This window comes from Babylonia areolata, chromosome 19, assembly GCF_041734735.1.
Source record: "Babylonia areolata isolate BAREFJ2019XMU chromosome 19, ASM4173473v1, whole genome shotgun sequence".
In the NCBI taxonomy this organism is placed as follows: domain Eukaryota; kingdom Metazoa; phylum Mollusca; class Gastropoda; order Neogastropoda; family Buccinidae; genus Babylonia; species Babylonia areolata.
This window is the reverse complement of record NC_134894.1, coordinates 22,188,264-22,200,763: the sequence shown is the minus strand read 5'-3', so window position 1 is coordinate 22,200,763 and position 12,500 is coordinate 22,188,264. Positions and strand designations below refer to the sequence as shown.

Below are 12,500 nucleotides of genomic sequence, written 5' to 3'. Positions count from 1 at the left end.
TGAAACAGTAATCAATCAATCAATCAATCAATCAATCAACCAATCACTTTATTGTCTCAACCAGAGTACGGAAATTCGCCTTCAGGCTCGTCGTAGACAAAATACACCCTTATTTTAACAGATAGTAACTTTTAAAAGTGAAGACAGTTATTCCATCATTTAATTAAAACACTCACACGTACATGGCGGGAAAGAGTTGGGGCTGAGGGACGGAACGGCGTTGTACTATCAACAACACAGTAGACACTATCAACATCACAGTAGACACTATCAACATCACAGTAGACAGTAGACACTATCAACATCACAGTAGACACTATCAACATCACAGTAGACAGTAGACACTATCAACATCACAGTAGACACTATCAACATTATCAACATCACAGTAGTAGGCATTATCAACATCACAGTAGACACTATCAACATCACAGTAATAGACACTATCAACATCACAGTAGACACTATCGACATCACAGTAGACACTATCAACATCACAGCAGACACTATCAACTTCACAGTAGACACTATCAACATCACAGTAGACACTATCAACATCACTGTAGTAGACACTATCAATACCACAGTAGACACTATCAACACCACAGTAGACACTATCAACATCACAGTAGACACTATCAACATTATGAACATCACAGTAGTAGGCACTATCAACATCACAGTAGACACTATCAACATCACAGTAGTAGACACTACCAACATCACAGTAGACACTATCAACATCACAGTAGTAGGCACTATCAACAACACAGTAGACACTATCAACATCACAGTAGGCACTATCAAAATTATCAACATCACAGTTGTCGGCACTATCAACATCACAGTAGTAGACATCAACATCACATTTTGAGAGCATGTTAGTGAACGTGGTCGGCAGTGGTGCAAGAAGAGAAAAAAGAGTGCCGAAATAAACGGAAATAGCTGGTGTTTGACTGGTTCTTGGAAATGGATAGTTATTAAGGTATCAGAACGAGATCGGAGCAGTCGTTAAATTGTGGAAGGTGTGTGGTGAGAACGCTTCGAAAAGGGACGGTACACGAACCGTTTGCAATTACACGCTGTGCGCAATTTGGCATACCTACCCTTTTATATTTTGTTCAAACGTGTGTGCAGTCTGTCTCTCATACGGACGTCCGTACATGTATTTCTCTATCGCCATTCTCTTTGCTTTCGCATGGCTGTATTTCTATATTGCTCGACGTCACTCCTCCGGCTTCCCACCCTTTATGTAACAGCCTATATGTGTGTTGGTGGTGAGGAGTGTGGGTGGGGGTGAAGGGTGGGGGCATGTGTTTGCATGGTCATGTGTTGAAAGGACGGGACTCACACACACACACACACACACACACACGCACACACACACACACACACACACACACACACACGCACACACACACACACACACACACACACACACACACACACACACACACCCCTATTGTTGCAAACCGTATGTGGAAGGAGTGAACCAAACCTTTTTTTTTTTCTTTTCTTTTGATTTGGGATGGGGGCGTTTTGGGACGGACTTTCAAGGGAATTCGCGGGGACGTTTGGACGTTTCAGGTCACTGAAGTGACTCCTGGGTGACGATTTAGGACACTGACAAGCCCAACGGGGGACCTACTGACCCAAAAGTCGGAAGCAGTTACAGGTGGAGCCTGGACCGCCAGAGGCAGGGCAGGGTCAGACACAGCTCTGTGTCACCCATCTCGAGCAGCTGCAAGGCGTTGGTTATGGTCTCCCTCGAATGTCCTCATTGCAGTTTTTGTTAGGGCATGCCGGTTACTTCTGTTAATCGGCAGCATTCTTCATGCTGCTTTAAAGTTATCTTTGTACTTCGTTCACGGGCCTCCCTGGATGCGACTGCCGAGCGCCATCTCCCCATAGTAGAGCTGTCAGTGAATTCTGGATCCTTCCATGCAGATGACTTGGCCAGACCTTCAAAGCTGGGCCTGGAGAAATTTGGCTTCGATGCTTGTAGTGCCAGCTCTGTCCAGGGTTCTTGGCTAGTGATGCGGTCCTTCCAGCGTTGACCACAGGGAATGTGTATGGAATTACTCCAGCCGTTTCATGTGAATGCGGTAAAAAGTCGATGTTTTGCAGCCATAAAACAGTGATGTGAGGAATATCACACTGAATACATTGAGCTTGGATGAGAAGTAATGACCTTCATTTGCAAGACTGCCTGACATGATTTTTATGTCTTGATTGTGATCTCTCTGCCCTGGAACCATCGTTGAAGATGGTACTGCTCAGGTATTTAAAGGCATCAACATTTTTTCATCTGTGTGCCACTGATGATAATGCACGACTGCTGGGGACTCTGTCTTGCCGAGGCTGATTGTCAGGCCAACATCTTCAACCTGTCGCGGCAATTGTTTGAACGTAGATCTCCTCGTGTGCCACCAGTGCACAATCAGAGGTTCTATTATGAGTTTTTCCAGTGTCTTCGTCTTCGCTACAAGTTGTTTCAAGTCAAACACTGCCATCCATGTGGTACCTGATAAAGATACCCAGATGAAAATATCCAACTGTGTGAAGCAGCACTTGTGTAAAACAACTAACAAACCTAGTTAAACAGCACAGGGGCGAGCATACAGCATTGTTTCACACCATTAGCTGAAACCCTCTGAGGGTTGCGATCTGATGCACTTTTCCTGTCATATCGTCAGGAAACAGTTTGATAAGTGTGGTGAACTTCACTTGGCAGACATGTTTCCAATGGTCGGTCCATAGTGCAAATCTGATGACTGTCGAAGGCCTTCGGTAGATCAGTGAAGTGTGCAGTGAGGTTCATTTTCTGCTCGAGGCACTTCTCCCGAACCAATCTCACATTGGCTCAGGGAGGTTTTTAGTGAGATTGTTGTGGTGAGCCTGTTAAGGATGATGCAGGCAAGGATGAGAGTATAGATATGCTCCGGTAGTCCCCAAAGACTGCTCTGGAGCCTTTGTTTTGTACATGTCTTCTACTGCGGCGTCAGGAAGGTCAGCTGGTATTTCCTCTTCGTGTCAGAACACTGTGGAATGCTTGATAAGCTTCTTCGCTTAGTGCCTTTTCCACTTCTGCAGAAACAGGATCCTTGCAAGAGGCTTTGTTGCAGCTCATTTGTTTGATGGCTTTCAATGACTTCATCAATGGATGGAGAGTCATAAATTTTGTCAATGCAGACTGATCAACTTAGGATGGGCGATTCGGAAGTTGACTAAAGTGTTCCCACCATCTGTTGTTGATGGCAGCCTTGTCTTTGATGAGCGTGACAGTAGCTGCTTCAAACTCCTTCGCAAAACCAGCTACCAGAACTCCAGTGATTTAATTATTATTAACGTTAATGAGAGACAGACAGACAGACAGACAGACAGACAGACAGACAGGGAGACATATAGACCGACAGGCAGGGAGACAGACAGACCGACAGGCATGGAGAGACAGAGACAGAGAGATAGAGAATAAAAACTGTTTCCCTATGTTTCAGTGTGCTGGCTCCAAGAGGAGGAAACTGTTCGCTGGAGTGGTGGCTCTGAGCATCTTCAGCGTTTTAGTGACAACTGTGACCACGAACTTTCCTGGGGTCAGGAACTTGACAGCTGGCTCAATGCGCTTGATCCTCCCGGCCAAGAGGAAGATGCTTATCTATGTGTGTGTGGACGAGCAGGGCTGTGCTGGTTGGGGGGACCGGCAGCGAGCCCTCGTCAGCATGTTTCTTCTGGCACAGGTCACCAACCGTCGCTTCGGCATCTTGCTGCAGACCCCGTGTGACGTCAGAAACTTCTACGTGCCCAACATGTATAACTGGAGTGTGGACTGGAAAGATATTGAAGGAAGAAGTCAACGCCTTATATATCCTTCAAGAGATCTGCCTAGTTGGGACATCAATCAGAAGTACCCAGAAGATGTTCTGCTTGCCCGCGAGAATGGAGATTGCTTCAGAAAGATCAGGTCCAGTCCACACTACAAACCATTTATCCCCAATTGGGCCAAGAAAGGCTACGCAGACTACTTCCAAGCTGGTTGGAACATCTTGATGAAACCTTCCCCCAAGGTGCAAAGACGCCTGAACCATTTCCTGGCGTCAGTAAACTTCCACAACAAAACTAAACCCCTGGTGGGAGTGCACATGAGAATGGGTAAGAACCCTACCAACCCACACGAGACGAGCGTGTTCAACAACGTGTCCAGTCTGGGTCCCTTGTGGCTTCGCCTGGATGAGTACGTCAAGAATGGCAGTCAGCTGTTCGTGGCCTCCGACAGCCAGGAAGTGAGAGACATCTCCAGAAAGCGCTTCGGCAAGATCCACCATGACACGGCGGGCGTTATCCTGCACGTGGGTAGGCAAAGGCATGACGCCAGAGCTTGCCAAGGCTTTGAGGATGCCGTCGTGGACCAGCTCATTCTGTCTTATTGTGACATTCTGTTCATCTCCAGGGGAGGTTTTGCCACCAGGGCTGCAGCAATGGGCGGCCGTGTGAAAAGAATGATCGTCTTTAATAAAGGAAAATTCAGTTTTTAGGTTATATTCCAGAGAGAGAGAGAGAGAGAGAGAGAGAGAAAGAGAGACAGAGCGGAGGCAGATGTATCAGACAAATTTTGCCGTTCGAAAGGTACGGCTGTTACCTTTTTACATGCCGATGTGAATCTCTAAGTGCCGACTTTCTTTTCGATCACTGTTTTGACTTCGGAGCCCAAGAGGATTGACAAACATTTGCAGATCAACTGACTGGCTGCTTGATGTTTCTGGTACAGGACCTTCAGAGGTTTTTCCTGTGACGTCACACCTTGCTGAGCGATACGCTGCAGGCCATATTGGAAAAACACAAAGAACCGCAAGCGTACTGAAATAGATATGAATATAAATCGAGATATAGGCCTTACTCACTGAGGCCTTTGGCGCATTTTTTCACAGGCAATTTAGCTGTGTAAACCAATTATTTCATGTCTTTGAATGTTTTCTTTGTGTGGCCACTTGTCCGTATCATCCAATCGTGCTGATTGTGAGCAATGTTTTCCTGTTGTTCTCAAACACAAATATCGGCATCATTTCCAAACCAACATTGCGCAAATTTCTTCAAAACGGAACAGAGTCTCTGTGGGACTTTCCAAATACAATAGTCTGAGCAACACTCTAGACGCCACTTTCTTGACATCAGAGATCTTTTCCCATCCCTCTTGCGGCCAATCAGTGGCAGCCTCTGTGCGTGTGTGTATGTGTGTGTTTGTGTGGGTCTGTGTGTTTGAGTGCGTTTGTGCATGCGCGAGGGTGTAAGTGTACACAAGTGTCAGGAGAGCTCTGTGTACATGCGTGTGTGTGTGTGTGTGTGTGTGGGGGGGGGGGGGGGTAGATGATGAGGTATGTGTATGTATGCATGCCTACACTGTGGGAGCAACGGAATATTGGAACGTGCAGGTGTGCATATATATATATATATATATATATATATATATATATATATATATATATATATATATATATATATATATATATATATATCTGTATATATGTGTGTGGGGTTGGGGGTGGGGGATATGGGCGTATGTGTGTGTGCTTGTACAAGTAAGGGTTCATCTGTATGTGTGTGTGTGTGTGTGTGTGTGTGTGTGTGTGTGTGTGTGTGTGTGTGGCATGGAAGCTGCGATACGTAGCCTAGAAATGAGTGTGTGGAGAAGGGGGGTAGAGGAGGTGCAGGGTAATGTGTGTGTGTGTGTGTGTGTGTGTGTGTGTTGGGGATCATGTACATTTATGTGTATTTGACTGTGCTTTCGTATCTGTGAAACTGCATGTTTGGTGCATATCTGTTATGCATATGTGGGTGTTTGTGTGATTATTATTATTATTACTACTTTTTTTTTCTCTCAAGGCCTGACTAAACGCATTGGGTTACGCTGCTGGTCAGGCATCTGCTTGGCAGATGTGGCATAGCGTATATGGATTTGTCCGAACGCAGTGACGCCTCCTTGAGCTATTGAAACTGAAACTTCCTGTTGTTCTGTGTACATTGTCCTCCTGTCGTTCTGACTGTGTACACTCTCTTCCTGTCTTTCTGACTATGTACATAATCTTCCTGTGATTTTGATTGTACATTGTCTTCCTGTCATTCTGACTGTGTACATTGTCTTCCTGTCATTCTGTGTACATTGCCTTCCTCTCTTTCTGTGTATATTGTCTTCCTGTCGTTCTGACTGTGTGCATTGTCTTCCTGTCATTCTGTGTACATTGTCTTTGGCTTCCTGACATTCTGTGTACATTGCCTTCCTGTCGTTCTGACTGTGTACATTGTCAACCTGTCATTCTGTGTACACTGTCTTCCTGTCATTCTGGCTGCGTACATTGTCTCCCTGTCTTTGTGACTGTGTACACTGTCTTCCTGTCAGTTTGTGTACATTGTCTTCCTGTCTTTTTGCGTACATTGTCTTCCTGTCTTTGTGACTGTGTACATTGTCTTCCTGTCGTTCTGACTGTGTACACTGTCTTCCTGTCAATCTGTGTACATTGTCTTCCTGTCTTTGTGACTGTGTACATTGTCTTCCTGTCGTTCTGACTGTGTACATTGTCTTCCTGACATTCTGTGTACTGTGTCTTCCTGTCATTCTGGCTGCGTACATTGTCTCCCTGTCTTTGTGACTGTGTACTCTGTCTTCCTGTCAATCTGTGTACATTGTCTTCCTGTCTTTTTGCGTACATTGTCTTCCTGTCTTTGTGACTGTGTACACTGTCTTCCTGTCAATCTGTGTACATTGTCTTCCTGTCTTTTTGCGTACATTGTCTTCCTGTCTTTGTGACTGTGTACATTGTCTTCCTGTCGTTCTGACTGTGTACACTGTCTTCCTGTCAATCTGTGTACATTGTCTTCCTGTCTCACTGTGTACATTGTCCTCCTGTCTTTGTGACTATGTACATTGTCTTCCTGTCAACCTGTGTACATTGTCTTCCTGTATCACTGTGTACATTGTCATCCTGTCTTTGTGACTGTGTACATTGTCTTCCTGTCGTTCTGACTGTGTACATTGTCTACCTGACATTCTGTGTACAGTGTCTTCCTGTCGTTCATTCTGTGTACACTCCCTTCCAGTCTTTCTGACTGTGTACACTGTCTTCCTGTCATTCTGTGTATATTTGTCTTCCTGTCGTTCTGACTGTGTACATTGTCTTCCTGTCATTCTGACTGTGTACACTGTCTGCTTGTATTTCTGTGAACACTGTCTTCTTATCGTTTCCAGTGTGACATTTTATTTGTCTTCCTTTTCGTAAGGTGCATAATGTTTCAGTAGCCAGTATGTATGTTCATGTATTGGGTACATTTTATATCTCTGTCTGTCTCGCACTGTTTTTCTACCACTGCTAAGTTGAAAAACAGATGTTCAGAGGCTCATGAGTGTGTCCCTGGTGAAATATGTGTTCGGAGCTATGCTTGTAATCAATCAAGCAATGATAACCGTTATAATCATTTATAACCAGATTCAAACACTCGACTGTTGGCCGCCGTTCTTTCTCTGTCTCTGGATCTTGCAGTTGGAATGAACTTCCTCTTTCGCTTCGTCAAGTCTCCGCACTCAGCTCTTTCAAGTCTGGCCTTAAAACCCACCTCTTCCCAAAATAGCCTCCCTTCCCTGCCTCTTCCTTGTCTTCAGTTTCTCCAGTTTTAGAATCATGCATGCGTGTCAATGACTGGTGCTAAAGCGCTTTGATTTGTCTCTGCACGAGAATCAGCGCTATATTAATACAATAATAATAACAACAATATATAATAATAATAATAATAATAAATATTAGTATAATAATAGTAATAACAACAATATATAATAATAATAATAATAATAATAATAATAATAATAATAATAATAATATGATAATAATATTTATTATTATTATTATTATTATTATTATTATTATTATTATTATTAGCGTGTGCCGCATAGCTACAATGGCTATTTTGTCAAACCACCAAAATGTTTTGATTTCAGTCGTATTAAATGTATTTCCCCCAATGTTACATTTCCCCCCCTCTGTTGGTATATCACGAGTCGGTCAGGCAATTCGTGGTTCCTGTATTGAGTACTGCTTGTGGAATGTAGGCATCTCCTGTCATGTTTGTGTCTCATGTCTACTTCTGGATTGTTCTGAGCTCTGAGATGGATTCCCAAAATCCATGTGGTAGGAATACGAAGGGTAATCGAGGCTTCTGTGGTAAAAGCATTGGACTTTTAATTTGAGAGACCCGGGTTCGAATCTCGGTAACGGCGCCTGGGAGATTTTTCCGAACTCCCAGGTCAACATGTGTGCAGACCTGCTTGTGGTTGAATCCCCTTTGTGTGTTCTCACATACAGAATATCAAATATGCCACGTAAAAATTCCTGTCATCCATGTCAGCGTTCGGTGGGTTACAGAAACTAAAAAATACTCAGCATGCACACCCCCGAAAACGGAGTATGGCTGACAGTATGGGGTAAATGAACAAAAATAGTCATACATGTAGAATATTACATGTCTATATGAGTACATGGGAGCTGTCAGTTGGCTGTACCCAGGTAGGCAGTTTGTTGTGCAGACTCTGTGTTTGTAAAGCACTTAGAAATCGGCCTCCAACTGAGGATAGGCGTTAGTACGTATCCATGTCATGTATCATGCTGGAGACGAACTTTGGCAGAGAACAGACAAGTAACCACCGTCCACCGGACCACCGAGCAAGTTTTCAGATACCGCCTGAGAGGCAAGGGACTGTTGGGGTGGGGTTGTTTCTCTCGTCACCCCCAGGAGTCTGTACAGAGGCAAGGAACTGTTGGGGTGGGGTTGTTTCTCTCGTCACCCCCAGGAGTCTGTATAGAGGTCAGGGACTGTTGGGGTGGGGTTGTTTCTCTTGTCACCCCCTGGAGTCTGTATAGAGGCAAGGGACTGTTGGGGTGGGGTTGTTTCTCTTGTCACCCCCTGGAGTCTGTATAGAGGCAAGGGACTGTTGGGGTGGGGTTGTTTCTCTTGTCACCCCCTGGAGTCTGTATAGAGGCAAAGGACTGTTTGGGTGGGGTTGTTTCTCTTGTCACCCCCTGGAGTCTGTATAGAGGCAAAGGACTGTCGGGGTGGGGTTGTTTCTCTTGTCACCCCCTGGAGTCTGTATAGAGGCAAAGGACTGTCGGGGTGGGGTTGTTTCTCTTGTCACCCCCTGGAGTCTGTATAGAGGCAAGGAACTGTTGGGGTGGGGTTGTTTCTCTTGTCACCCCCTGGAGTCTGTACAGAGGCAAGGAACTGTTGGGGTGGGGTTGTTGCTCTAGTCACCCCCTGGAGTCTGTATTCATCTGTGTGTCACTGGGTGGGTGGTGAAGGTGGCTTAAACATTTTTTTAAATGTTTTATTTTATGTTATTTATTATTATTATATTTTGTTTTTATTATATTCTCAGTTTCATTTTCTCATGAAGGCGTCGCTGCGTTCGGACTAATTCATTTTCGCTACACAACGTCTGCTGGCATAATCCGATGCGCTCAGTCAGGCATTGATTGCATGCATGTATATTTGCGAACCTATCAGAGTGGATGCGTCCATAGAATTATGCCATCGGACAACTCGTTTGTTTGTGGGTTCTTTTTCAGTGCGCCAAGTGCATGCTGCACACGGGACCTCGGTTTATCATCTCATCTGAATGACTAGACGCTCAGTTTGATTTTCCTGTCAAACCTGGGAGAAAGGGCCAGAGCGGGATTCCACGTGGACTGTGTATTGGCAGATGAGCGTGTTTACCATCCTGTCACCTTCCTCGTTTTATCCAGTGGTATGCTTTCGGGTTCCTGGTGACAGGTGAGGGAGTAGTCGTTTTGTGTGTTGGTGTGGGGTTAGTTTAGTGATGTTACTTGAAACTTTCAGTGGCATTAATTGAAAGGGAGAAGGGAAGGGTTGATGAAGTTGAGGGTGGGTGGGTGTGTGTGTGTGGGGGGGGGGGGGGGATTATTGGGAAATCATTTACAGTTCCGTACTTCTTTCGACTGAGAATTTTTTTTCGAGGGAACTGGTAGAACCGTGTGTTGTGAAGGTAGTGTTGGTATTTTGCTGTTTGTCAGCTTGGTTTATCACTTTCAAGTTTACTTCCTATAAAAAAAAATAGAAGGTTGTGTTGGTACGGTTTGTTTTGGATTCCCCAAAGTATTTTGTTTTGGTCGAAATACGTTTTCTGTAATAGCTATGGGTTTACTAGATACTTCCAGTTGCTTAGAGACAGCGGGATAAGTGTGACAGGTTGTCATATAGGAATCGAATGCCTTAACTATGTAGATACTGCTGAAAAGAAATGCTTTTACATTTGCTTCAAAGGATTTGAGTGAGGAACTGAGACGGACCGAAAACAAACACAGTGAAGTCCAGGTTTGTGCAAGTGAATAACTAAAAAGCTCTTCCGCCGTGTATCTCCCTGCTAAATTTGGGAACACAAAGGGTTCTATCATCTGCGGAAGAGCAACGAGACCTTGAAGGGGCATGTCAGATATATATACAGATGTATATACAGGTCAGATATATATATATATACCCATATGCAGTTTCCAGAACGTTCTTTTTCCTTGCACCCGCTTCCTCTCCCATCACCCACGTTCCCCAGCGTCCCCATCCCTGTTGTCCCCCGTCATACCTAGATAACAACACGCGCACACTGACACCAGTGTACACACACACACACACACACACACACACTGCGTCATCCGGCCCCGAGTCAAACTGTCGGTTGACGTTGGACTTAAAGTGTTGAAAGGAGTGGGGCGTGCGTCAGACATTTTCTGACATTTTGAATGAGTGGAACCAGTGCCACAGTTGTGATTCGATTCTTCTTTGACATTGTAATATGATGCTCGAAGATCATTAAGTGTACTGTGATTGCGGTGAAAGGGTTAATTTTGTTTGATTGGAGCCATTATTACCTATTTGAGATATGCACGAAGATCATTAAGTGTGCTGTGTTTGCTGCAAAGAGGTTGATTCAGTTTGACTTCAGTCATTACCTATTTGAAATATGCTCGAAGATCATTAGTGTACTGTGGTTGCGGTAAAGGGGTTAATTAATTTTGTTTGACTGGAGTCATTATTACCTACTTGAAATATGCTTGAAGATCATAACATGTACTGTGGTTGCGGTGAAAGGGTTAATTTTTGTTTGACTAGAGTCATAATTACCTGGTTTAATTAAATGCTTGTGTGGGATTTGCAGTAAAGAACCAATGTGAACTTTTGTGTCTCTGTGTGTGTTTGTGCTGCCGAGACGAAAGCAAGTGAATGTGCAGGATTATACGGGCAGCTCCTAATGAGTTGTGGCAATGATGAAGATGTGGGTTTACTTGATGGTTCAGTCGGGAGGCATTATAGAATTGTGAAAAAAAGTCCCCAGTTCATTATGTATTCATTTGGTTTATCGCCCCCATAAAAATGATAGAATCACACTCCGAAGAACTAACCTCGAGTGTACTTTGGTGCATGCAACATATCTTTACTTTTTAAAAATTATATTTATCTATTAATATATTCATTTGTTTATTTATCTGTTTTGTTTGTTTTTAGTTTTCAGTTTCAAGGAGGTGTCAAAGCGTGCGGGCTTATCCATATACGCTACACACCATCTAGCGTTAGAAAAACAACAGCAGGAGCATAATTATGCCTAGTCCTAGGCATCAACCTAACACGTCATGAGTGCCAAACCTAGGTTTGAAGACCTGCTCACGAAGAGTAAAAATAAAATGCCCCCCCCCCCCCCATCCCTCCCACACACACACTCCCCCAATGATAAGGGGAAACAAAGATCAGGCACGTTACAGCAGAAGGTCACAGATTTAAGCAGGGCATGAGCTGGAGAACAAAATGATGACAGATTGTGAAACTGCATGTTTGTTGCATATTGTGTGTGTGTGTGTGTGTGTGTGTGTGTGTGTGTGTGTGTGTGTGTGTGTGTTTACATTTATTTGCTTATTTATTTATTATCATTATTGTCTTTTAATTTTATTTTATTATCATTTTTTATTTGGTGAGCTATATTATTGATATTTTTTCTATATTACATATATTCTTTAAACATATATATATATATTTTTTTCAATCGATTAATCTATTCATTTATTTGTTTCATTATTTATTCATTAAATCAATGATGTATTCATATTTTTTCTCGAACCTTAGTGCGTTGGGTCAACATTGCTGGTCAGGCATCTGCTTAGCAGATGTAGTGTAGCGTTCATTCATATGGATTTGTCCGAACACAGTGACGCCTCCTTGAGCAACTGAACTGAACTGTTGTAAGCTCATGGTGAGGCGGTGTGAGGAATGGTTGATCATGACCATATCTTTTCTCTCAGAAGATTTGGGTACACTGTAAAGCTTGGAAAAAAAAAATGTAAAGCGGACAACATTCTAGAAAGAAGTCCATATTTGCAAAGTTACACACACACACACACACACACACACACACATATTTCTTTATCACAATATTCTTATATATATATATATATATATATATA

The 12,500-nt window shown here is 43.6% G+C and overlaps 1 protein-coding gene across 1 annotated transcript in view; it reads left to right on the top strand.

The window, feature by feature from the left end:
* LOC143294105 (uncharacterized) overlaps positions 1-5,338 on the top strand; it is a 24,849-nt gene extending 19,511 nt beyond the window's left edge. Inside the window, exon 2 of the mRNA XM_076605538.1 lies at positions 3,498-5,338. Within this exon, the coding sequence (XP_076461653.1) occupies positions 3,498-4,532 (1,035 nt within the window). The 3' untranslated portion in view covers positions 4,533-5,338. The remainder of the gene's footprint in view (positions 1-3,497) is intronic.
* Positions 5,339-12,500: the final 7,162 nt, after the last annotated feature.